The 26773-nt window shown below is 44.2% G+C and overlaps 1 protein-coding gene across 5 annotated transcripts in view; it reads right to left on the bottom strand.

The window, feature by feature from the left end:
• Positions 1 to 210: 210 nt before the first annotated feature.
• The window catches only part of NSMCE2 (NSE2 (MMS21) homolog, SMC5-SMC6 complex SUMO ligase), a 237066-nt gene continuing 210503 nt past the window's right edge, over positions 211 to 26773 (bottom strand). For all 5 annotated transcript variants that reach the window (XM_070382472.1, XM_070382475.1, XM_070382476.1 and 2 more), the window contains 3 exons: positions 8971 to 9071; positions 8480 to 8586; positions 211 to 551 (listed from right to left, as the gene is read on the bottom strand). In XM_070382472.1, coding sequence (XP_070238573.1) covers positions 437 to 551; positions 8480 to 8586; positions 8971 to 9071 — 323 coding nt within the window. In that variant the 3' untranslated portion in view covers positions 211 to 436. The remainder of the gene's footprint in view (positions 552 to 8479; positions 8587 to 8970; positions 9072 to 26773) is intronic.

Below are 26773 nucleotides of genomic sequence, written 5' to 3'. Positions count from 1 at the left end.
ATCCTGATAGAAATTCCTTGCAACTGGGTTGTTTTTATGTGTTTCCATTTCAAACATCCCTTGCAAAAAACATTTTTTTCTGTTTGCTTGTTTGTTAAAACTGTAATAAAAAATAGTCTGAAGGATTAGAAATAGAGAAGCCTGGCACCACCCAGCCTATACCACTGGAACCATTTACACCTCAGGTGGCACACACATACGACACACACAGATAATCAAAGTTTTATTTAAAATTACAGAACACTTAAAAATAAACAATATAATAGACTTGAATGTTTATTGGAACATAGAAAAATGCTTTCAAATACACTAAAACCTTCAAATTTACCCCAAAGTATGCTATGCAGCCAGTCGAAGTGCTTTGACAAGCATCACTCTCCACGGATGGCTGGGGTAGGAGGTAGGCTGCGGAGTCCCCTGCAGAGAGGGGGGTGTCCTAGTTGGACTGGCGACGTCTCTTCTTGTGGCTCTCAATCGCTCTTCTCAGCGCCTCATCCTGGATGAGGTCCGACATTCTCATGTCTACGTGGCTACAGCCGATTTTCGGGCAACTGTGAGAGATGAGAAAATCAAGTCAGGCCGCGTCACCTTAATGCATTCAGAATCAACTTCTCTCCATGCAAGAATGTAAGCGCACACTTTAAAAAAAAAATGAAAAATTCTTTCAATTCTATAGGGTTTTACAATTGTCAAAAGTTTCACACAGATGATTTCTCATAATCCCATAATAACCCCTCCCCCTCACCTTTTTCCCTCCAACCACGCCAGCCCCCACAACTGGTAACCACTGGTCTGTCCTCTCTGTGACTTTGCTTCTTTTTTGTTTTATTCACTAGTTTGTTCTATTTTTAGACTCTACAGATAAATTATATCACACAGTGTTTGTCTTTCTCTGACTAATTCCACTTAGCAGAATTACCCTCCAAGTCCATCCATGTTACCGCAAATGGCAAAATTTCATTCTTTTTTTATGGCTGAGTAGTATTTAAGTGTGGCAACCCACCCAGTACTCTTGCCTGGAAAATCCCATGGATGGAGGAGCCTGGTAGGCTGCAGTCCATGGGGTCGGTAAGAGTCAGACACGACTGAGCGACTTCACTTTCACTTTTCACTTTCATGCACTGGAGGAGGAAATGGCAACCCACTCCAGTATTCTTGCCTGGAGAATCCCAGGGACGGGGGAGCCTGGTGGGCTGCCGTCTATGGGGTCGCACAGAGTCGGACACGGCTGAAGCGACTTAGCAGCAGCAGCAGCAGTATTTAAGTGTGGACATTTTACCAAAAAGGGGGTACATTTGAAAAATCAGGACTGATGTGCACTCATTCACTAGTTCAGAGTGCCTACCTAAGCCAGGGTCTGTCCAGCACTGGGCCGGGGGCAATGCCCACTTCATGGCACTCACTTTCCAGTGGAGGAGAGAAACCATTGCTAACCCACTGCATAGCGTCTTTAAGTGCCACAATGACTAAAAAAGCAGGGTCAAGGGAGAGAGTGTGAGCTGAGGGGCTTATCTAGCAGGGGTCAGGCATGGCTCGCTGGGGAGGGCTTATCTATTAATAGAACAAAGGCTGCATGTGGCCGGGGCTGGGGCAGCGGCATGTGTAGAAGTTGAGGAGGCAGCTGCTTGGTATAAGAGCAAGGTCAATGTGGCTGGAATGCCCAGGGCAAGAGGGAGGGCATTTGGAGATTTGACTGAAAGTGCGTGGGACTTTGGATTTTATTTTAAATATGAAAACCCTGGACGGGTTGAGATAGGGGAGTGATGAAATTTAGCTTACATTTAGAAAACATGATTCTGGCTGCTTGATGCGGACACAGGCGGAGAGGAAGCAGGGAAGTGAGGGGGTCATGCAGCAGCTGGGAGAGAAAGGGAAGCTTGGATGAGGGTGTAGCTTCTGGATACAGCCGGCAGTAGAACCCAGGGGGCTTGCTGATGGACCCAATGTAGAGGGTAAAGCAAAGAGCTGAGCTTTGTTCAGAGTTTGGCTGGAGCTGAAGGGCCTTGGTGGTACCCTTTATCTCCATGGAAACAACTGGAAAACTAGGTTGGGATGGAATCAGGCAGGAGTCCTGGCTGCTACATATTCTCTCTGAAATGCCCACCAGTCCTCAGTGGAGAGGCTGAGTGGGCTGATGGAGACTCAGGGGAAGAGCTGCGGCTGAAGAAATCAGTGGGTGAGTCATGGTTCTGTTTAGATGTGGTCTCCTCTGAAGGCAGTGGGCTGGATGAAGTCACTTGATTTCTTCTCAACATGAACCAGACTTGGGTAGAGTAGAGCACCCAGTTTTGAAGTCAAAACCGACCTAGGTCTCCACCGCTTACTTGCTTGTTATGAGACCACCAGCAGCTCACTTTGACTTTTGGAGCCTCTGCATCCTCAGATTTACAGGGCTCCAGGCAACACAGTGCTCAGTAGCAGTCATTCCCTTCCCTGCCTATAGCTTGCGTACCTCCAACACAGACACGTGTGCATTCGTGCGCTCATCTGACCCTCCTATGCGAGTGGCCCTATGAAGGGTTCGAAGCATCCAGCTGTAAAATACAAATACAGGTTCCTGCCCTACACAGAGCTCTGGCCCAGTGATCTGAGACAACCCTCCAAAAAGCACAGATCAAAAATAACAAAAACAAGACAAAAGCTATAAACCAGAAGGGGAAGAAAGCCGATCATGTGAGGTCTAATCTGTCCAGTAGTAGAGGGCTCAACTGTGTAACACAGAAGAGAAACTTTTTCTTGGTCTTGATTTCTGGACCAAGGCATCTTTCTATGAGAAGAGCATGAATCAATGTAATGAATAATATGCCTGCTAACAATATTTATATTTACTGAAATGGGTCCTGTATGGTCAGGTACTTGTAAAATGTGAGGCTAGAAAGGTGACCATGTGAAAGAGGATGGGGGTGACTGGACCAGGTATGATGACTTGGCTTTGTGTCAGGGGGTGGCTTGGAGGTGCTTGAGAAGAGCTTTACACTGGTTTAAAACACCCTGAGGTCTCAGAGTGAGTTTTTTCTTTCAGTATGAAAGTCAATAAGCTGAGATTATGAAAAGACGCTTTCCTGACTTTGGAAAAGGCGTTTCTCACCACTTGATCTTCTGCGACATGGAGATGCAGCTTGAACTCAGTGCCTGAGATGACCCTTAAGCTGATGCTTATAACCCATCTGATCATCTGCTCTGACTGCCCTGCCTGGCTGGAGTCTCCCCCCACCCCACCCCTGCCCCCCTCCCCAGGACAAAGTCTTTAACACCAATAGCCAGACAGTGAATAAGCTGCTTTAGGGAAGTGGAGAGTGAGGTGGGGAGGACTTCCTGATGACATCAGTGGTTTTAGTCAGTAAATGAGAGCATTCTGAGAATGTGTGATGGGATTAACCACACCACTCAGCTGCAGAGCTGGCTGCACATCATCCCAGGGCTACCCTTGTCAGACAAAGAGGTCTGAGCTCATTTAGGGGATTAACTCGGGGGACAGAGGCATTAACCCAAAAATCCTCTTGAGGGGAGCCAGACAGCCTAGAGACACAAATACAGGCTCAGGAGTAAATGAGAGCTGGGCTCCAGCCTCCTGGCTGTGACACTCTGGGCAAGTGACACCAGTAATGGGCCTCAGGCTCTTCCTCTAAGAAGGTGGAGCATATAGGGCTGTCATGAGGAATGAGTGGGACGCCGCGTGACAAGGGTCCAGGAATCCACTCAGGTGCTCGGTAAGCCGGTTCCTGCTCTAGGACACTACTTCTGTTCTCAAGAAGCTTGCGGAGCAGAGCCAGACCCACCTACAGTGCTGGTGGGAGGCCGACATGCCACAACGCAGAGGTGCCGTGGGAGCATGGGACAGGGCACTCTGCAGCAAGAATGGGGGTCCTGGGAAGGCTTCTTGGAGGAGAGGTTGATACAGGAGAACCTCGTTTCTCACCCCATCTCAAATAAACACACACCAGTTTCTAAACTGAAGAGGAAAAGACAAGGTTCATAATCACATGATACTGAATCAAGGCGCTCCTCTGGAGAGAGAACACTCTAAGCACAGTGCATCCGTCCCCACGACATCCTGGTGAGCTAGATAGGTGTGGCCACACCAGTCTAAGCCCTCGCGTCATCACTGTGCAGGAGTCAAGCCCACAGGCCTGGGAGGAGACGCTGGGTCCTGAACTTGGGTCACTGACAGGGCAGAACATTCCAGCGCAGCAGCGGGCAAGCGTGTGTCTACTGAACAAAGGGCCTGGGTCTCAGGGGTCCCAGAGGCTGTGGGGAACCTTGACCTCAGCATTAGCACACACGTACAGGATTCTGGGTCTTACGAGTTCCTGGATTTGGGCCCAAGCATTCCAGGGTCCACCCAGCTCTAGAAAGCAGGTCTGGAAATCTGAGCAGGATGGATTCTCATCATACCTAAACCCAGAGGGTAACTCGAGCCTACATCCTCTGCGTCTGAAACGATGTGTCACTAAGCAGTGAGGTAAGTAATACAAACATGAACAGTCTCGACCTCAGTAACCCGGCTGCTATTTGTTTAGCGCTCTGTAAGCCAAAAAAAGAGCTTTCTTCTAAGTGGTTTGCTTCTCTACTGCCAAGAAATATGCTGGTGCAGACCTAGACTGGAATTCCCCACTGTTCCTTTGATCCTCAAATACTGTGAGATGTTGCTCTTTTCATTTTACAGATGAAGAAACTGAGACTCTGAGAGGTCAATGGTTGGTTCATGGTTAAAATAGGGCCTCTAAGCACATTGCTGGAGTTCTGCTACTCAACGACACCTTTCTGTTCAACCTAACTGTCCTCTCCACACTCTTAAATGTGACTGTTTGCTAATACAGTCTCTGTTCTTAAATCAGAAAGCAAAGAAATGACTATGGATAACTGGAAGTATCTCATATATGTGAAAATCATGTGAAGATAATAAACAGACTGATTATTCAGAGATCTGCTTTAGGAAATTATTTTAACTAACAGTATTTAGTTAGGGCTAAAGTCTCAGCCGTTTTATTCTGACTTAAGCCCATGCAGAGAGATGTATTAAGAGGCCTCATGGACAGGAAAAGGGAGTCAGTGCTAGTAACACAGTGTACCTGGGACTCCTGTCTAACAAATCAGAGTTGGAACCAACAAGGAGGAAGAACTGAGAAACTGGGATTTCTCAAACCGGATGTGTCACGGACATTTTCAAACAAAGGGAACCCAGACGTGCTCATCGCCCAAACATGCGTCCTGGGAGATGACACTAATTCATACTTCATCAGGAACCTCTGGGGTAGGCTTTGAAGAGGCCCTGGATTCCAACCTGCTGCCAAATGCAGTGTAGCTCATCCTCAAGGCCCTGTCAACCACCCCCCTCCCCACTGGCTCCTGTGAAGCTCAACTCTCTAGTCTCTCTTCCCCTCTCTCCCAGCTACGTCTCAGACTGCTTTGTTGGAATCTTCTTCCTCTGACTGCCCTTTCAGAATGGCAGAATGCTTTTTTTTGTGGGCCTCCATCAGGTGCTCTGGGAACACAGTAAGCAGAGCAGAGCTGCATCCTGGCTTCGCGTTGCTCAGAGCCAGGCCAGGGTCCCATCCTTGGGGGCTCTCGGTTGCCTGTCACATCTGGTCCAGAGCTGCACCTGGCAGATGTGTGGGTCTGACTCTTCTGTATCAATAACCTGTCAATCAACATCCCACTCAGAGTTTCTCCAGAGGTCAAACACCCACATTTTCTGCACCTCCTGGATACTTCCAAACGGCTGCGTTGCTAGGGACCTCAAACTTAGCATGACCCTCTTATCGTCCTTCCTAAATGCATTCCTCTTACAGGCTCTCCGTTGGCTAATGACATCACCATCCTTCTAGACACCCCATTTAGGCATGTCAGTCATTCTTCCACTTGTTCCCTCCCGCTTTTGTTTTCTGTCCATCGTACTCCACAATCATCTTCTCCTCAATGCCCTTCCACCTATGACTCTGGTCTCAATCCCAGCTCTCATGACCTATAACTTAACTACTGCCACAGCATCCTAACTGACATCTTCACCCCAGGCCTTTGTTCATTCATCCCTTAAATTGCTACTGGAGTAACTTCCTAAAACCCGGGTTGACTCGCATATTCCTTCAAAACCCTACAGAACAATGATGGCAAGAAAGACGAGGAGGACGGGATAATGTTTACTTACCACATGACAGGTGCTCTCAGTGCTTTCTGTATATCTTATCCAAATTTCAAACATACACTGAGGCAATTTACAGCTATGACCATCAATTTATACATGAGAAAACTAATGAAATCATAACATTTAACGTCCTCTGAGATGAGTACAGAATGGAGAGAATTTACATACACCACTCCCCTCTTACTACAGCCCAGAGCATCCTTCCCATCACCCTCTAACAAACAATAGTTGCACCTGTATCTACTTTTCCCTAAGTGGAACAGACTCTGAATGTGGTGAGCCTCTTGGCTGGAAAGACTCTTCTTCACCCTTTCTGAAATCCTTTCCATTTTTCAAGGCCCAGCAAAAATACTACCTTTGCTGTAAACCTCCCAGACGTCCTCCTCTTGGACTTCACTGTATTACTAAGCTATGAGGATCTGCAGTGTTCACGGAATCTGTGTCCAACTTATAGAAAAGCATGGCAGGAAAATACCCACACTTTCTAAACGCCGGGTGTTGCTCAAGTGCTTCCGAATGTCATTTACAATTCAGAAAAGGCAAAGGACATTAGAAAGTCAAAGTATGTAATCAAGAAGATGTGTTTCAGTGCAAGCCTGTTCTGGAGTCGCTCCCATCCCTCCTGGGACTTGGGAAAAATGTGCTTTGTTATCAGTACCTGTCCTTTCCAAATCTGACTTGAGGAGAATATCACAGACTTTAAGGAAGAAGAGCTGTGAAACAGATCTGGGAAGGCCTATTCTTAGCAGTTATATTAACAAATTAAAATTTTGCTTTTCAGAGAATAAACATAGGAAAAAAAAAAAAGACACAGAAGGCTTAGACATCCAAAAACAAAGAAAATTACACTCACAGGGAAAATGGAAGGTTCCCTGGGGAAATGGGACGTTTCAATTGTAAGGTGGAAAGTCAAAACAGACAAAAATGTACTCAGACAATCTCGATTTTGCAACCATTAGGCAGGTTTTCTAGAATAAATAGGGCAAATAACTTGACTGAATAACCATTAAGATATCTACAGTCACAAATGCCCTATCTCTAAGTCCACACCCAGATGAGGAGTGGTGGGGAATTCCAATTTAGGTCTGGACCAGCAAATTTCTAGATGATGGAGAAGCAAAGCCACACATCAAAGGGACTGTTATCAAAGGTCCATTGAGAACTGGTCACACCTGCAATTCCATTCCTTCAACAAATCTGTGATAAGAGCACAAGAAATGCCAACCAAGTCAAAGCCAGGCTAGCCAACTCAGGCTTCTATGTCGTTGCAGGAACAGAGCTGTGTGTGTGTTTGTGCATGAAAGGGGTTAAAAAATACATATATATATGTATATATACATATATATATATATACATGTAAAAGATTCTCTAAACATTCCAATTAAAAAGAAAATTTCTCATTGAAGTCATCCATGAATTTACTTAAACTATTCGTGAAGTTATTGATGTAATTAAAGATATGAAAGCTTTTCCCAGACAATCAAATCTTGATCATCAAGACCAACAGAAGCCAAGACTTCTCTGGTGGTCCAATGGTTAAGACATCACACTTCCACAGCAGGTGGCACGGGGTCTGGGAACTAAGATCCCACATGCCATGAGGCACAGCACCCACCCCCCCAAAAAAAAAGACCAGTGGATATGAATTCTTAGAATGACAACTTGATACTTCTTTAAACAAACTATCTGTATTGCAAAATGCAAAAAAAAAATTTTTTTTTAAACCATTCCTTCTCATTTGAGTTAGGACATAATAGAAAGGGGAAAAGAAATCTCTCAGCATCACAATTCTCCTTTATTTCTTTCAGGCTACAGCACACACAGGGCTTTCCAAGTGGTGCTAGTAGTAAAGAACCTGCCTGCCAATGCAGGAGATATAAGAGATGCGGGTTCAATCCTGGGGTCGGGAAGATCCCCTGGAGGAGGGCATGGCAACCCACTCCAGTATTCTTGCCTGGAGAACCCCAAGGACAGAGGAGCCTGGCACGCTGAGGCCCATAGGGTCACAGAGTCGGACATGACTGAAGCGACTTAGAACACACAGCACACACAAAATTATAAAAATTCCTGTTATCTAATGATGAGAATTACATCCAGCTCCCTTTTCTTGTATTTTGAAGGTGTGTTTGAAGCTCCTTCAGCTTCTTCCCGAACAGATTACTAATTTTTCCCCTCATGTGTTGTGTTTCCTGAAAACCGGCTTCCATGTTTACACTATCCCCCTGGGCGAATGGACTTCAGGGGAGGTTTAAGCAGCTTTCCCTCCAGCATGAACACACTGCTTGGGACTGACCACCCCTGGGAAGGGCCACTTCCCTTCCTGCAGCAACTCACCAGGTCTTTTTCTTCCGCTTGTGCTTGGACTCAATCATGCGAACAATGGCTTCCTCTTCATAGGTGTGGCCACACACTTTATTTTTCACTGGTTTCTTCATTTCCAACTGTAATCAAGAAGACATTAGACTTTCAGGAATGATGATGACCAGCTTCCAGTAACTTCTTCAAGTCACCAATTATTTGGCACTGCTGTCGCCTAGACCTGGGGCTTCCGAGGTTTAACCTCCCCATCTCGTGGCTCTACGTAACTCAGGGCAGAGGGCCGTAGCAGAAAATGCAGGGAGACCAGAGGCCTCAAAGGCACCTGGCCAGTGGGGCAGGGATATACTCGTAGATGCCTAAGGATATCGTGGACTGCAAACTCTTTCCCAGGTCTCCTCCTGGACCCTCATCACTTTCCTTTCCTCCCTCGTCAACTCCAGACAGGAAATAAAGTCAGAAAGCAAATGGGAACTTTTTGCCTCCATGAAGCAAAGTGCTTACAGTACCTGTGTAATGGGGCAGATGAAGTTGGTCTGACTTTGAGTCACAATCATATCTTCATCAACTCCTTCTGTGATGTCAACCTCTCTGTCTGATTGAAGACCATCTAGAGGGGAGAAGGGAAGCTGGTGAGTCTTGTTGCTCTAATGTGCCAAAGACAGGAAGGGTGGGAGGAAGGAGATTGACAGATTTTCAGGGTCTCTTTGATGTGCACCCTGTGCTAGGCGCTAGGATGCATATTAACTCTTTTGCAGCGGGAGGTGGGGCTCTGCCCATGTTTGGTAAGGAAATAAACTTGGAGCAGTGAAATAACTTTTTCAGAGTCACCGAGAATGATTCTGTCGGGGAGGACTGTTCAGTCATCAGGAATGTGGCTTTGGAGTCAGAAGGACTTGATTATCTCTGTCACTTCCAGCTGTGAGACCTCGGGCTAGAAGGTCTTTGTTTTTTAACTTCTCTACTTTATAACTTTATTGCAAAGATTAAGAGGTGAAGAATTCCGTGTGTTCTGCACAGCTCAAAGACACATTCAATAAATGGTAATTACTGTTGGATAGTACAAGGATTCTCAAATTTTGAGCTTAGAACCCTTCTGTACTTTTAGAAATTACTGAGGACGCCAACACACTTTTAAAATGTAGGTTATGTTTATCAAGATTTGCCATGTTAGACATTATTAAGACTGAGGAATTTTAAAATACATATTTATTAATTCATTTAAAAATAACAACCACATGACAAGCTAACATAAATGATATCTAAAAAAATTAAAAATAATTGTATTTTCCAGGGTAACAAAAAAGTTAGAGATATTTTTGAAAATATCTTTAATATGTGACTTAATAGAAGACAGCTGGGCTTTGATACCTGGGCATACATCTAGTCTGTTGTGACATTGCATCACGCAGCCTTGGGAAAAATTCACTTATGAAAAGAAAGAGGGTGAAAAGGGCACATGACATCTTAGTATTATTATGAAGATAGTGTTGACCTCATGGGTACCCTGAAAGGCTCCCCGAGTACCCACAGGGCTCCTGGCCCACACTTTGGGAACTGCTGAGCGAGCGTGTGGTAGGGTTGACTTTGAGTGTCCCGTATGTGATTCTGAAATGTATGTACTTTTCATGGCCCCTGCCCTTCAGCAAGGGAAACTAGGTAATACGTGACATTTGACTGGGGGTGCTGACAGAATCTCACATGAAAGCCTTTCTTTTTGGAGAAGGGAACTTGTCATTTTGCACAGAAATCAAAGATCAGTAGTGTTTTAAACACAAGTATGACAGTGTAGTCGTTCTTCCTCCTTTTCTCCTTTTTCTCTTCCTTTCCTCCTTTCATTCTGGGAAAATAATACAGATGTTAAAAATTGCCTTGCTTTTAACGTGTGAGGGAAATCCTTTTCTTAAGCTGAGATGGTTCTGCACAACTTTTAGTTCCTAGAACTGCGGGCCCTGGCCTTCCCCTTCTGCCAGATACAGTGTCTGCTGGAAAAGCACCCCTGGGGACAGGAGAGGGCTGCAGAGCCCCTGCTCAAAGTCACCCAGTGAACTCACGGCTGAAACCCAGGCATTCTGCCCCCAATTATTCTGGTTTTTCTGGTGGGGGTTTCTCTTTGCTTTAGTGACTGCTGCTATTTATATGCCAGCTTGTTGTATTTTCTTAGACAGATGTCCCCCAAACAGCTCTTACTCCTTGAAGAAGGCAAGAGGGACGCCCTCGGAGCTTAGGACTTCCTGGACGGAACATTTTCTTTTAACCATTGGTGGTTAAGGTACAGTGCCTGGCGCCTCTCAGCTTTTCAAGAGGCTATAAAAATGTCTGAGACCTTGAAAACCACATATTGGATTCAAAACAGGATTACTACAAAAAAAAACTGAAATTAATCAGTTTTAAAGGTCTACAAAATGTAATGTTGGGTTAGCTTCATTAACAGTTGATTTGGTCATCAAAAATATTTCATTTGAGAGCAATATGTAGGCTGGATTTCGGTATTAATTTAATAACTCCCAAGTATGCGGAGATAATTGCTGAGAAATTAATAGCCAATTATAGGCTAAATCACTTATTTGGAGCCAAACTTTTTCCAAACCAAAGCTGTATGGATAGAAATATGTTCAAAAATGTTGCCAGCAATAAAATTATATTGAATGTGAGGTTGCCAAAGTTTAGTATGCTTGCTGTGATATGAGCTGGGGCTTCTGAAATAATTTTCCTTAGATCTATGAAGGGTTTCTGTGCTTCCCAGGACATATCATTAGTATTAAGAGCACAAGAGTCAGACTCTTAAAAGAGGCCTATTATCGACCCAGTGATTCTTCAGGTTGTCTCAAGAAAGCTGGGCAGGTAAGGAGAAAAGTCAAGGGGCAGGATTGGGAGCTGTTCTGATTCTTTGATTTACTTTCCAAAGCCTCCTCTGGGGGCTGCTGGAGTCCCTTTTGGATTATGCATTTGACAGTCAAAATAGAAGCACCTCTTTGTCCATTTCTTACAGGGCTTATTCTGAACGGATAGCACATTTCTGACTATAGATGTTACACTGTAAACTCACCAGAAAATCTGTTGGGTGAATCACAGAGTTCAGACAATGTGAAAGACTGCAGGTTCTCTTTTTCTTTCTATTTTTAAATTTCAAAAGGTAGAGGAAGCAAGAAAGCACAACTCAGATGCAAAACCAACCACCAGGGAAGGCTGAGCAGGGAACTCAGAAGCTGTAGGTGGCTATCAACAGCAGTGATCATGAAAGAAGAGGTGACAAAGTGAGACTGCGGAAGAATGCCAGCAGTGAGTAATAGCCCATGGACTGAGAGTCTAAAAAGAGAAAGAGCCTCAAGAGCTAAACTTCTCTTGAGTTAGAACATTTCCTCACCCGAAATCTGTATTTATAGAAAGTGATATCAACGTTGGGATTCTACAATGTGCTGAACAAAAGGTCACATCTGGCAATAAGTATCACTTACACTAATCTCAGACGGTAAAGAATCTGCTGGCAGTGCAGGAGACCTGGGTTCGATCCCTGGGTCGGGAAGATCCCCTGGAGAAGGGAATGGCAACCCCTTCCAGTATTCTTGCCTGGAGAATTCCATGGACAGAGGAGCCTGGAGGGCTACAGTCCATGGGGTCACAAAGAGTTGAACGTGACTGAGCAACTAAGACACATACACACACACTGATCTACACACATACACACACACTGCCTACACAAAAAGACACAACTTTTTTGATAAGCCCACTGAAAGGAAGATTGGAGAGACAAAATAGAGATCGTCTACTAGAATCACAAAAGTTTTTAAATTGAGGTTTAATTTTGAACCTCAAATAAGGTTTTTAAATGAGAAAATAAGGATTGTCTCATTTACTTGAGAAAACGGAGATCCAAAGACATTACAGGTTTTGTCCAAAGTCATGTAGGGAGTTAGTAAATCAACACATGGCTCTATTTTCTTGGTGTGGTTAACTGGAATACTAAAACCAGTGTAGGTTCTGGAAGCCATCCCTCCCTCCCCCAGATAATTATTTTATTAATAATCATACCTCATTTATTGACTGCTACATACAGCTACTGTGCTCAGCACTTTATATACATTTCACTTAATCCTCACCAAACACCCATGAACAACAACTCTACTGCTATCCCCACTGTAGAGACAAGAAAACTGAAGGCCCACAATATTTTTAAGACAAAAGTAGAAAATGTCAGCATTATAATAAAGAAATAAGTGGATTAAATGAGTTTGTTACTCAAGAGAGCTCAAAAAATTTTTCTGATTAAAAAGAGAAAGACAAGATGATGAGTCACAGTCTATGTACATAAACAAGGCATGTTTTCAGAAGCATATGTGCCAGCTGTTAGCTTCCGATCAGATGGGCAGATCTCAGACCCACACCCGACATCCATGCCTGGGCCCAGGGCACCCAGATGAAGTGCTGAGGAGGGAAAGCTGGGTATGAACTAACATTTATAGAGCACCCACGAGGGATGTAACAGGGTTGGTTTAGTTAACTTGAATGGGATTTTTTTGATGTCATAAAATAAAAACCAAAAGGAGAAGACACAAAAAATGCTGTAGTAGTAATGAAGTAAACAAGCAAGGATTTCCAAAGGTCTGTGAATATTCCCCAGTGATGCAAGGTGAGGGGCTTGGTGAGGGCACTGATTGGATCCCCAAGACAGGGGTTCACAGTTGGCCAGCTGTGACGTCAGTGAACAGCTGGATCGTCGTGTCTGTCGTCCCCCCTCCTGGTTCTCCAAGCCCAAACCTTTGGACTCATTCTTGATCACTGTATTCCTCTCCCTTCATTCCTAACATCCAAACCACAGGCAAGTTCTGGTGACTGGTTCTAAACTATATTCCCTAAATCAAAGCCTAGCCTTCTCTTGTGATTTCTACTACATCTTAGTCCAAACCACGATGGCTTCCTGCCCAGACCTCTTCAGAAGCCTCCTAACTAGAAGCCCTCCTTCAACAAGGACCACCATCTACACGCGCACACCGCCCCCCGCCCCGCCACTCCGACCTGCTTCTCACAGGGGCCTGCATGGCCAGCATCTTGGACCAGTCCCCTTCTTGCCCACCGTGCTCAGGTCACACTGGTCTTTTCTCTATTTCTGGAACATGCTATGCTCCTTCCCATCTTTGACTTCTATACTAACTGCCTGGAATGTTCTTCCTCCTGATCTTTGTTTGTCCTACTTCTTCCTGTCATTTTAAAATGCCAGTTTAAATACTGTCCCTCTGGAGAGGCCATCTCTGACATCGTGAGCTAATAAAGAAGGCACCCAGGCCTTCGCTACCCCGTGACCCTGCTGTGACGGCACAGCACATCTCTGTAAGTGCGACCTTCTTGTCCGTCTCCCCCTCTTCTTCTTTCCCCCTCCCCTGTTCTCTTCCAGGAAAGCAGGGACTTGACTGACTTGTTCACTGACCTGCTTTCTGGGAAGAGAACAGGGGAGGGAAAAAGAGAAGAAAGGGAGACAGACAAGAAAGACGCACTTACAGAGATGTGCTGTGCGGTCCTAACAGAGAGATGGGGCAGAGAAGGGCTGGCTGTCTTCTTTAGCTTACGATGTCAGAGGAGGCCTTCCCAGATTCTACAATGTCCTTGGGCTTCCCAGGTGACTCAGTGGCAAAGAATCCACGAGCCAGTGCAGGAGACTCAGGAGACATGGGTTCGATCCCTGGGTTGAGATCTCCTGGAGAAGGAAATGGCAACCCACTCCAGTATTCCTGCCTGGGGAATCCCATGGACAGAGGAGCCTGGTGGGCTGCAGTCTATGGGTCACAAAGAGCTTGACAGGACTAGGAGACTGAGCATGCACGCACAAAATGTCCTTGGCATGCAGTGGTAGGTGTTCAATAAACATCTCATTAGTGAAGTGCTTCATCCAGCAAGGTAGGAGTGGGAGTATTTTACACAAGGATATACTTTACATATTTAACAGATGTGGCCACACACACACACACACACGTTTCACACAATGATGATTTCATAGGTTTTAGGCAAATAACAGAGGACCTCACTCTAGCTCAGGGTACAGCCTTGGACCCTGAATTCCATGTCAAAGGCAGGAAGTAAATGTAAGTGTTACAATTATAGTAGGCTGTGTGGTAATTACAAAGGAGAATCCAGACATGGTTTTGTGGTCAGAAAATACACTTGGGCCTGGCCACACACAGCCCTAGTATTAGTCACTTGTCTGTCTTCAGGCAACCCAAATTTGGCTGACAGTTAGACAGTTTTATGCCAGCTGGGAATAAAAGTTGATTGCTATGTGCTTTTTCAATTAAGTCTGAACATTTTTGTAAAAGCACTTTTCTCCTGAAAGTTAGTAGCAAATATTCTACAAACATTTGCTGCCCCCTTGAAATGCTTATTGGACTGCCCAGATTATTTTACTTGCGCTATTCTGGGACGGCATATTTAGAGAGGTTGAGTTGGTACACGGAAGATCCCCTCCCTACCCTGCAAAAGAAGACTGAGTTCAAGTTGGAAACTCTATAGTTACAGTGTCTGCATATGTGTCTGCGCCAACTCCTGACTTGTTTCTCCCACCCAGCAACCCACAGCTTGGGCTACGAGCGGCTGCCTCTGTGAACTTGGACATACCTTAGACTCTGAATGGAAAGGGGTATGTCAGCAGGCTCAGTCCCTTTGGCTTGGAACTGAGGGGGTGTGTGTGTGTGTGTGTGTGTGTTAGACACTCTATACTAATGGGTATCTAGCTTTGTTCTTGTGGCTTCCCTGGTGGCTCAGATGGTAAAGAACCTGCCTATAATGTAAGAGACCGGGGTTCAATCACTTGGTCAGGAAGATCCCCCGGAGAAGGAACTGGCTACCCACTCCAGTATTCTTGACTTGAGAATTCCATGGACGGAGGAGCCTGGTGAGCTACAGTCCATGGGGTCTCAAAGGGTCAGACACGACTGAGCAACTGATACTTTCACTTTTCAGCTCTGTTCTTAGTTTCTTCCTGGGACAAGTGGCCTGCCTTGAATGCTAGCGCTTCGGCTTGGCCAAGCTGCCCTTGAGGGAATCCTAGCTTTGGTAACTCTGACACAGGTTAAGAGATAAGACTCTTCTGTCTGTGAACGGCTTTTGCAGAATTAAAATGCAGATGATGTCCAGATAGGGCCTACATAATTAAAAATTTCCTAGGAGTTATAACCTTCATAGGATAGCAAAATTCAACTGACACAATTTCAACAGGAAAATATTCAACAAAGGTAGATTGAGTTAATAATCAAAACAATGAATAGAACATAATAAGGATCCAATAAGTGTTATTTATCATATATGTATATATATATACACACACTTCTATTTTATTATAAACCAATGTTACATGATTGTAAATTGTTGTTGCTATTGTTATTTTTTGTCTTCCCTGGTGGCTCAGATGATAAAAGATCCACCTGCAATGCGGGAGACCTGAGCTCGATCTCTGGGTTGGGAAGATCCCCTGGAGAAGGGAAAGGCTACCCACTCCAGTATTCTTGTCTGGAGAATCCTCATGGACAGAGGAGCCTGGTGGGCTACAGTCCATGGGGTCGCAAACAATCGGACACAACTGAGTAACTAAGCACACACGTGGTGTTATTTTTATCACTACTTTGTGCCAGGAACTATGCTTGATATTGGCAAAAAACAATCCTTGCCCTCAGGGAGCTCAGTCACACAGGACAGATATAAACAATGCAAAGCAGTCTTGTGTGGGCTACGCACATACGAGATATTGTGGAAAGAAGCTTCCAGGAGGGAACAGGGTCAGCCTTTCTGAGGAGCTCATAGTTGATCTGTGTCAAAGAGGAGGCTCTTTCAGCCACATTGTCTGATACAACTCTGCCGCCCCCTTAAATGTGAGCATTTCACTCACACCTGCCTCAGGTCAGCATTCTGATCAATATTCTTCCTTCTTTGGCTAGCTATAATCTTTACTCATCCCAGATTCTACATATTTCGAAGAAGCTATATATATCCAATGCTACTCAGTCCAATCCAATCCAGTCCATCCAAATCCAATACAACCCAACCCAATTCAACCCAACCCAATCCCTACAATCAATCTCTTTTCTTTGAAATCCGTTAACATCTACTGTATATACCATACTCTTTTAGCTTAAACTTCCTCATTATTCAGTTGTTTCATGTGGATGAAACTTCTTTTTTGGGTAGACTGAAAGCTCCTCGAGGATAAGCTGTGTGTGTTCAAGTCAAGCCAGCTCAAGTCAAGTTGCATGAATTTAAACACCTGCTCTGTGCCAAACACTACACAAAAGAGGGTTAAAATCAGGTGTGGCGAGAGGACAAATACTAACATTTTGTGCAATGAGTGAAATAACAAATCTGTTTTGTACAAAGTACAAAAGTAACCTAGAGGCTCTTGCAAGGTGGGGTGAGGAATCGAGGTGAACCTCCCTGAGAGAGTGATGACTAAGCCAGGCTCTCCAGGGAGGTGTGATAAGAAGAGGTAAGGACACTCAGGCAGTGAGGATTAGTGTTTAGGAATGTGGGCTTGGGGACAGCCCACCTGGGTTTACAATCTGGTCCTATTACTTTATTAGCTGGGTGCTCTTGGGCGAGTGACTCTACCTTTCTTTGTTTGTATCTTCTCAGCTGTGAGATGGAGCTTATAACCGTACCTACTTCATAGAGCTGTCTGAGGATTAAATGAATTAATGTGTGAAAAGTTCTTAGAAGAGTGTCAGGCAAAGAGCAGGTGATCAATAAATGTTGTTATGATGATTAGTATTATTACTCAGAATTTGCATGGAGCTAGCATAGAGTGGGTACCAGGAACATATATACTCTGTTCATTAAAAATGATATGCTGAGGAATCACCCGAAGAGAAACCACAACATTGTTCAAACTGGAGTTCTGAATGGGATGAGCCTCCCATGCCCAGGGCAGAGGGAGACCTAAATTAGCCCTGTTGTATTAGCTGACCCAGCACTAGCAGCATCTTAGGTTTCCCAGCCGTGTTCACCTCCACGGCTCTTTCAACAAACCCCTCTGAAGATCTTGAAAGTACATGGATGAAGAGTTTCAGCTTACATCCTCCAAAGGAGCTGACTTTCATAGATGTACCCTTTCATGTTATCATGCACTTGTTAAGTTATCTACTGTTGTTTTAGACACATTCTTTGTCCTCAGCTGATGTACTAATTTGCTCCCATTTCTTTCTTTATTATTTTTTGTCATGCAGTACAGCATGTGAGACCTTAGATCCCCAGCTAGGGATTGAACCTGTGCCCCTTACCGTGGAAGTGCCAAGTCCTAACCACTGGACAGCCAGGGAATTCCCCCTCCATGTCTTTAAATACTGTCAAAATACGTCATATGTCAAAACATGAGGGTTTTAAAGTAACCAGAACCCAATGCATTTTACTGGTGGGACAAAAAAACCAATCCTTTGAGATATGGTCATACAATATCCATGTTAAGTCAATAAATACTGAAAATATCCTCAAATTCAGTACATGCATTCAGTATGTCTTATGCAAGTACAGAGAAGGTTTGATGCTCATCTCTAAGTTTCTAAGCAAAAGCAGACAGTCAAATGCACACATTCTATTTCTTTGCTTTGGTTAAGTAACTAGAAAATCACATGATAGGAAAACTGATTAGCTAGCATGGAGATGGTCTACAACTCTCAACTGTTTAGAGCCATAGAAGAGTATGAAGCAAGTAAACATCAGAAGATGAGAAATCCCATTTGGGCTCATCTTACGTTTTCTTATTTCAGAGGGCTGTAAATACCACCCATCCAGGGACCCAACACAGTACAGGGGACTTATTCCTATATGCTTTCCAACCTCTGTCTATAAACTATCTTGACTCTGTCTCCTTTTCATGCTCACTGGTGCTGTCCTAATTCCAAGTCCCCAGCATGTCCTATTTAGAACTTCGCAAAAGTTCTTTATCTCTCTGCCTCAGTCCCTCCCCGATCTTTACCAACACTCTAGCTAGTCACCTTTTTAAACCCATGGCCTCCCATGTGGGTTTGATCCCTGGTCAGGGAACTAAGATGGCACACACCATGGGACAGCTAAGTTTGTGTGCTTCAACTGGAGAGCCTGTGCACCGCAATGAAGACACAGGACAGCCAAACAAACAAACAAAACCCAAACAACAACAACAAAAACCAACCATGGCCTCCTCAGCAAGATAAGACTTTTCACTACTTGGCCCAGAGTATATTCACCTCCCTCCTCAATCCCTTTCCCCATATCCATTTCAAACTAATTATAGTTAGCTCACAGGTGCCAGGCTGCTCTGCACCTCTGCCAGCCCTTCACCTAGCAGTCTGTGACCACCCTTCAAGATTCAGTTAATTTCAGTATTTCCTCTGTGAAGCCCCAAAGCAGAGGTGATTCCTCCTTTAGCCTCCGGAGCACCTTTGTAGATGCTGAAATCGTTTGTTTACGTCTCCATCTTCCCTACTAGACTGTGAATTCCATGAGGGGAGGAACTCTGCCTTATTTATCTTCACATCCTCAGGGTGCCAGGCAAGGTGCAAGAACTTAATAAATGTCCATTAAATGACTGGTTGCCAAAAATAGAGAATGTTTTGAACATTGTTATATATATGAACTGACTGTGAAAATAAGACGAAAACAGTAAAGAAGACTGTTTTGAAGGCAAATATTTTAGATCTTTAGATCTGGTCTTTGATCTAATTACCTTTTTCCCCCCCTGAAAGGGAGCCGTTTTACACTGTCAGGTCATTCCATTCTCCATTCTCTGTTCCACGTCTGTGCAAAAGCAAACTACCAAAAAGCAAGATGACAGGGGCTGTATTCTAAGAAACAAACTCTTCTACATTATGTCTTTATATCATCTCTGATTCTATCATTCCCTTGCCCCAAGTCCTCTATGTCCAGAGGAAAGTACAATAATCGTCAGTTGTGAAAAATGTGTAAATCATCTTAAGTTCGCTGAGGCTTAGAGAGAGAGAGTGTACACACAGTGATATCCAGCTACAACAGTTTTTAGAACAGAAACACTGGGGAAATCTAGATATTTGACAGACTGAGAATTTACATGAACTGTGACATCACCACTCAAAATCTGAAATTAAAAACAATCTTTGTCATCAGAAAATGAGGTGGGAAAAAATGAAATGAAAACTATATAGGTTGTATGGTTAATTTATCTTAAAAAATGGTATCTAGAAAAAAGACTGAAAGGAAATAGGACAAAACCCTGCAGCCTGCTGCGCCCTGGTGACATCACTGTACATGTGCACTGGCAGTAAACGAGGAGTCAAGGACATTGGTTACCTTTTGAAGAGTAATTACTTCGCTTGCACTTCTTATATCTAGTACTCTTTATGAGGCCAAGTAATATTTAAGAAGTAAGTAGGGCTGATGGCAATGCAGATGGATGGATTTGTTTATTCAATTTGTCAAACTGAAACACATTATGAAACCAAGTCTAGAGATCATAATATTTCAAAAGGGAACTTTAAAATTTATAATTGCTCAACTTGAAAACTGCAACACTTCAGGTTTGGGTAAGACAGGGGCTATGACACCATTTTCATCCCTGATACATTGGAGATTTATTATCCTAACGGCAGTTACGATATTTCAAACTTATCTGCTCCATCACAGATAATCCATCACAATGTAATTTAAATAACAACATGTCTTCCATCTCTAATTTCAAAACTCTAGAGAAAACAAGAATGAAATTCTTCTAGTAAATGTAAGACTTCAACAGAGTAAAGCCAGCACCGATATCATACTTTGTTTTGTAAAGCTTCTCAAAATAAATGATATATTTAAGCCTCAGAGGATAAAAGGTAAGAGGCACAGAAGACATCCGCTGTGGGATAAAGCACAGGGAAGGGGAAGTATTTGTCTTACTAACCGAGAGCAGGCCTCAAGTCTAATCAGATACGTTCCTCCATACGATTTATCCAGCACAGTAGTTACGAAATGCCCCGGATCTGGCATTAATTAAATATGCTTATTTTTCCTTTTCCCATGTATCTGATGAAGCATATCAAGGTTTTTTTTTTTTTCAAGGTTTATTTTTGATCCATTTAAAAATTCTCCTTTATGGTGGCACAATGTAGTCATGTTTAAAAAAAAAAAAAAAAAGAACAAAAAAAAGAAAGGGGAATAATCTCCAAAGTATATTACCATATGGAAGAAATTAAAAGAGGTCAGAGCCCGAGGGACCAAATCGAGCGAGGCTTAACAAGCCTGTCAGCAGCAAAGTCAGCGAAGCCACCCAAAACGCAGACCAGCTCCCCAGCCTGCAGAGAGCGCGGAGCCAATCAGGGCTTCCGAGAGCCGTGGACCCGCAGACAGACGCTCTGGGCCACCTCGACATCTGTTTTCAGTTTGCAGGGTCTTGTCTGAAGTTAGCCTAACAGAAAACATACCAGAGTTGGGGGAGAAAATCCCTGCCAACTAGAAGGAAGAAGAAAAATGAGAAAGAGAGTGAGAGGGAATGGGAGAGAGAGATGGAGAAAGAGAAAGGAGAAGATGGGGAGGAGGAAGCGGGGAGGAGGAGGGGGAGGACAGGAGCAAGGGCTGAGGTTCCCGGGGCATCGTCCACACCAGGGCTCACACACCGGGAACCAAGTCCCTGTCGCCAAGCCTGCCTTCCACGCCCCCATCCCCTCCCTCCTCCTCCACTTTCCACCTTCTAGAAAATCCTCCCGACATGCAAAGGAAGACACATGACTTCAAAATCGGGATCAGCTTAGGACACAGCTCTTGTGAATGTGTACAATAGATCTGAGTCACTGGTTCATTTTGTAAACATGAAGAAATCACACTTCTAAAACTTCCTCCTCCATGACATTCACAGTGCTTGACAATACGCTTAGCTTGGAACATTGACTCTTCCTTATCCACACCCAGGGATGTCAGGAGGGACGGATTTTCTTTCCCACTGAAAGCTCACAGATTCCAGGGCAGGTGGCAGATTCAGAGGGAGCTCGCGAGGGAGGCAGAAGTGGAGCTGAGGTGGCTGTGAACCTGGGCTGGGCCACGTAGAAACACACAGAACTTAGCAGCAGCCCAGGACAGCCTTTCACCAGTGGCACTGCCTTCCTCGGGGAAACCTTCCCACTCAGGGGCTCCCCCATCCACACTGTCCCCTCCCCATTTAAGTCATTGGTATCTGTTTCTGCCACTGTCTTCCTGGTTCATCCGTAAGCAACTCATGGACAGGGACGACCTGTGCTCATCATCTCTAACACAGTGCGTGGCCCATGCTGGGGGCTCAGTGTTGATACCTGGGATCCAATCTTAAGGGGGGCTTACAAGTCACTCTGTTCACTCCTGAGTTCTTCTGCAGAAAAGTGGTTCAGCTGGGGACCCAGAGAAGAGCTCTGTAAGGTGGAATATGTTAAGACTAGGTCGAGGTACCACATGGTTCCACCATAATTTGGGGAAAGAGGTGTTAAATTTCCTGTAGACGATCACTCTCTCTTCTCAGCTGTTTCATTAGGATACAGTGAAGATGAGATAAAATATTTTGCCCTCATTAGAGAAAAGGACCTGATAAACATCCAGGCAGGAAGAGAAACATCATGAGGAAGGGGAACCCTGGAGACAGTTTCTGAAAGGGCAGAGCAGAATGACTGGCTGATCATGTTCATTTTCAAAGCGTTTGGGGCTCCAAGTTCTAGTGCTGCTATTTAGAGTCTGTGAACATTCTCGTGCTTCAGAAGGGAGCACTAATGGGGGTGAAAGAGCAGATGGGAAGAAGGGACAAAACCAAGGAAGAAAGGAAGGAGAAAAAGAGAAGAAAAAAGGATCTCAGAACTTGCTTTACAAACTCGATAGGAAAAGGAAACAATCTCAAATAACTACCTTCCTGAGCTTCTAATGACGATGATGCGGTCTGTTGGAGGCACCATCTCCAGGCTACAGTGTGGCCCTCATCTGGATGGCAGGGAGTAGTGAGAGGTACCGAACCACTAGCACACACACCCCAACACTGCAGGTCGACAAGGCTACACCACAGCTCTCTGATTTCTCTGAGGACAATTCTCTTTGTTAGCGAAAAATTCTCTTGAGACAAAAGGCAAACCTGGGGTGGGATGAATTGGGAGATTAGGATTGACATATATACACTGTTGATATTACGTATAATGACAAACCTAGACAGTGTGTTAAAAAGCAGAGACGTTAGTTTACCGACAAAGGTTCGTGTAGTCAGAGCTCTGGCTTTTCCAGTAGTCATGTATAGATGTGAGAGTTGGACCATAAAGAAGGCTCAGCACCAAAGAATTGATGCTTTTGAACCGTGGTGTTGGATAAGATTCTTCAGAGTCCTTTGGACTGCATGGAGATCAAACCAGTCAATCCTAAAGGGAATCAATCCTGAATATTCATTGGAAGCACTGATGCTAAAGCTGAAACTCCAATACTTTGACCACCTGATGCGAAGGGCCGACTCATTGGAAAAGACCCTGATGCTGGGAAAGATTGAAGGTGGGAGGAGAAGGGGACGACAGAGGATGAAATTGTTGGATGGAATCACCAACTCGATGGACATGAGTTTGAACAAGCTCCGGGAGACGGTGAAGGACAGGGAAGTGTGGCATGCTGCAGTCCATGTGGTCAGAAAGAGCTGGACACAACGGAGTGACTGAACAACAACAACTATTATAAAATAGATGACTAATGGGGACCTACCGTATAGCTAAGTCACTGCAGTCGTGACTGACTCTTTGGGACCCTACAGGCCCACAGCAAGCTAGGCTCCTCTGTCCATGGGGATTCTCCGGGCAAGATTACCCAACAGAGTGGGTTGCCATGCCCTCCTCCAGGGGATCTTCCTGACCCAGGGATTGAACCTGCATCTCTTATGTCTCTGGCATTGGCAGGCAGGTTCTTTACCACTAGTGCTACCTGGGAAGCCATATCTCAAGGAACCCTTACTCAATTCTCTGTGATGACCTAAATGGGAAGGAGGGGGCTATATGTATGTGTATATGTATATACACATATAGTTGAATCACTTTGCTTTACAGCACAACACTATAAAATAACCATACAGTAATAAAAATTAATTAAAAAAAAAAAAAGCCAAACATAGTGAGGCAGCTGGCTAAGACTCGCTTTGAGGCCCTCCCCCAGCAGCCCCGGGAGGGAAAAGGCCTCAGGGTGTTCAGGACCTGACAGAGGAGGCAGGCTAAAAATACACAAAGGGCGAACAGCAAGGAGGAAGGGAATTGTGCAGGGGAGGCAACCGGCACACTAATTATAGGGTCATAATTAGGAGCGATGGAATGAAATGAAGAAAGGGAAAATGTTAATTGTCAGGAAAAACTTGGTTGGGCCCTCAGTGAGGGAGAGATGGGTTTCTCCTAGTCTTCACAGAGTCTGAAGGCCATTCATCTCTCCAGAGCTGGTTCAGAATGAGCTAGAAATTATTTAAAGGCAATTTTATTTTTGTTACCAAAAGTAGATGAGGTTACTTGATGACACACACAAGGCGTCTCATATTTAATTTTATCATTCTGTTCTCTCTTCTAAATTAAATTGTAAAATAGTTAATGATGAAAAAAGTCTATGACTATTTCATTCCAAAAATATGATTCAACATCTAAGGAGACTGAAACCGGCAAAGTGAGAACAAGTGAGGAGAATGGAAAACAGTCAAACGGGCTTCAATTGACAACAGATTTACATATGACAGTGAACTAGAGAAAAAAAGTACTGAAAATACGACGGGTTTCTCGAGTTCAGTTACTTTATTTTTCAGAATTAATACAGAGATGGCAATTAAACTTAACTGACCATCGTCAAGACACCATAAAGAGCCTTAGCTTTCAAATTCTAACCCAGTTTCAGTCTGGTAGCTGTCTCACAGCTGTTAGATTACTGAAACTTGCAGCCCTAAATAGGTTAAACTTTAGGTCATAAGAAGAGACTACAGTATTGAAAGCTCATAGATTGGGAGTCAAATGGCAAGAAAATCTATTTTCTCTTCCTCATTTAGGAGCCCAAGGAATGATTCATGTAACTTTCATTCAGTAAACGTCTGCTGACAAAGCCTGTTTCCTAGGCGCGGAGGATGCAAAGGTCAGGGGTTGAAATGAACCAGAAAACATAAAACTTTATACTGGGGGGCTGAGTACCAGGATGGACATGAGTTTAGAGGGGTGGGGAAGCTTACAGTGAGGCTTCTAAACATGACTACAGCAGGGACAGTGGCACTGGAAAGAACCCTGAAGGAAGAGGAGGTGAGATGAGCAAAGGCAAAAAGGTGAGAGAAAGCAACGTTGGCTGTTCCACCATCCTCGGCGGATGAGTTTAAGAGCAGCAACTCCAGCGATGGGCACAGGTTCCCTATTACGTACATTACAATAAAGGAAGCAGTACAAGCATCTTAAAGTCAGGCTTTCTGATATTACTGATACTTCTCCAGTATTATTACTCTAGAAAAAGGAATAAGTTTGAAAACACAATGGGTTTCTCTTATTTTTCAGAACAAATTCAGTTACTTTATTTTTCAGAATTAATACAGAGATGGCAATTAAATTTAAGTGATCATTGTCAGGACACCATAAAGAGCAGTGTAAGAATATAAATATTATTATATTTGGCTGTGCCAGGTCTCGAGTCTTAGTTGAGGCATGCGGGATCTATTTTCCTGACCAGGGATTGAACCTTGGCCCCCTGTATTGGGAGCCTGGAGTCTTAACCACTGGACTGCCAGGAAAGTCCCCCTAGTATTATTATTATTACTTTGCAATATCCTAATAAGTAAGCTGGGGCTTCCCTGGTGGCTCAGTGTAAAATATCCGCCTGCCAATACAGGAGACACAGGAGTGGCAGGTTTGATCCCTGGGTCAGGAAGATCTCCTGGAGAAGGAAACGGCAACCCACTGCAGTATTCTTGCCTGGGAAATCCCATGGACAGAGTAGCCTGGTGAGCTACAGTCCATAGGGTCTGAGTTGGACACGACTTGGTGACTAAACAACAACAACAGCAAAATGTAAGCTACCCAGCAGACTGTCTGCTTGCTTCTTCCTCTTCCACCGGCCCACCCACCCACCACCATGGACTGAGGGCCTGCCATCTTGGTAGGTCCTCCACGCACCAAGATCAGCCGGGCCGCGCACAGCCCTTGACCTAAATGACTCACTGTCAGGCGTCAGGGGAGAGAGTGCCTTTAAAACACAGTGGGGTAAGTTCTATGAGCTTCAGCAATGGTTTCCAGAGAAGAAAGGGGATTCCAAGCAGGGCGGGGAGCTCCTGCTCCCCCCAGAGGCAAGAGAGATCCAGATGCATTTTGGGAGAGGAAGCTGGGAGTAGATGGGACGTAAGGAGGCCTGATGACACCAGATACTGCCAAGCAGTGACCCTTGCAGAGCAGCAAGGCGTCGGGGAGCTTGTTAAAAATTTTCCTCTCCCTATGTGAATTATCTACATGTAACATTTTGGACAAGATTTCTCAGGATAAGTTATATCTGATGAGGTACTCTGTGTTCTCCCCAGCGTGTCTACTCATTCTTGCCCTTCAGGTCATTTGCAAATTCAGGGCTAAAGCTATAAATAAGTTTTCAGAGACTCTCTTAAAAACCTTTGGTCTGATTTCAAATCCAAAGATGTCTTAAGCATTGTGATGGCCTGATTCTGTCCTTATCAAAAAACCTGTTCCATATACATTCAATTTCACCATCCATACTATATTTATGACTCCTGTAACAAATTTTATTTCAAATCCTACTTCTGACAAGAGGCATTTCATTTTGAAAGGACAGACAGCCTGCAGGCAGATTCAAAAGTTGAGTTTACAACACTCAGGATTTTCTAATTCAGGCTTTCATCTTGTATAATGTTAACTATGTAATTGCTAACTTGATTTTTCTTTTCTTCTCTGTATAGCTTCTGAGGTTCTGATGAAATGTTGGCTGCCATTGCTAATGAAATTCAGAAAAGGAGTATTCATTTTTTTCTCCGCTTGGGAACTTTGATGCAATGGATGTTTGCACACTGCTGTCAGAACAAATAAGATTCGCTATTCCTAAGCGCAAAGGGAATACAGCTTTTCAAAAGAAAAGTGAGAAGAAAATTCAAGCAGAGGGGACTTGGGGAAATTTGGCAGGCAGAAACTTTTGTGTTCTGCTGATCTGATTGTTTGAGAAACATTTTGAAGAGCTTTAATGTAAAAGGCAGTTGTTTCTTTTTTTCTCCCAACCAACATTTAGGGTAGAAAAACACAGTGTCTTCAAAAGAACTATTTGCCAATTAGAAGAAAGCAGTACTTTGGCAGATAGTGAAAGGGAAGTAACTGAAAGTTCTGGGTTCTGCCACTGGGAGGTCATGCCACTTAA

The sequence above is a fragment of the Bos mutus genome, chromosome 14 (genome assembly GCF_027580195.1).
Source record: "Bos mutus isolate GX-2022 chromosome 14, NWIPB_WYAK_1.1, whole genome shotgun sequence".
Lineage (NCBI taxonomy): Eukaryota > Metazoa > Chordata > Mammalia > Artiodactyla > Bovidae > Bos > Bos mutus.
The sequence above is the reverse complement of the archived record's forward strand: the minus strand, read 5'-3'. Positions and strand labels throughout refer to the sequence as shown.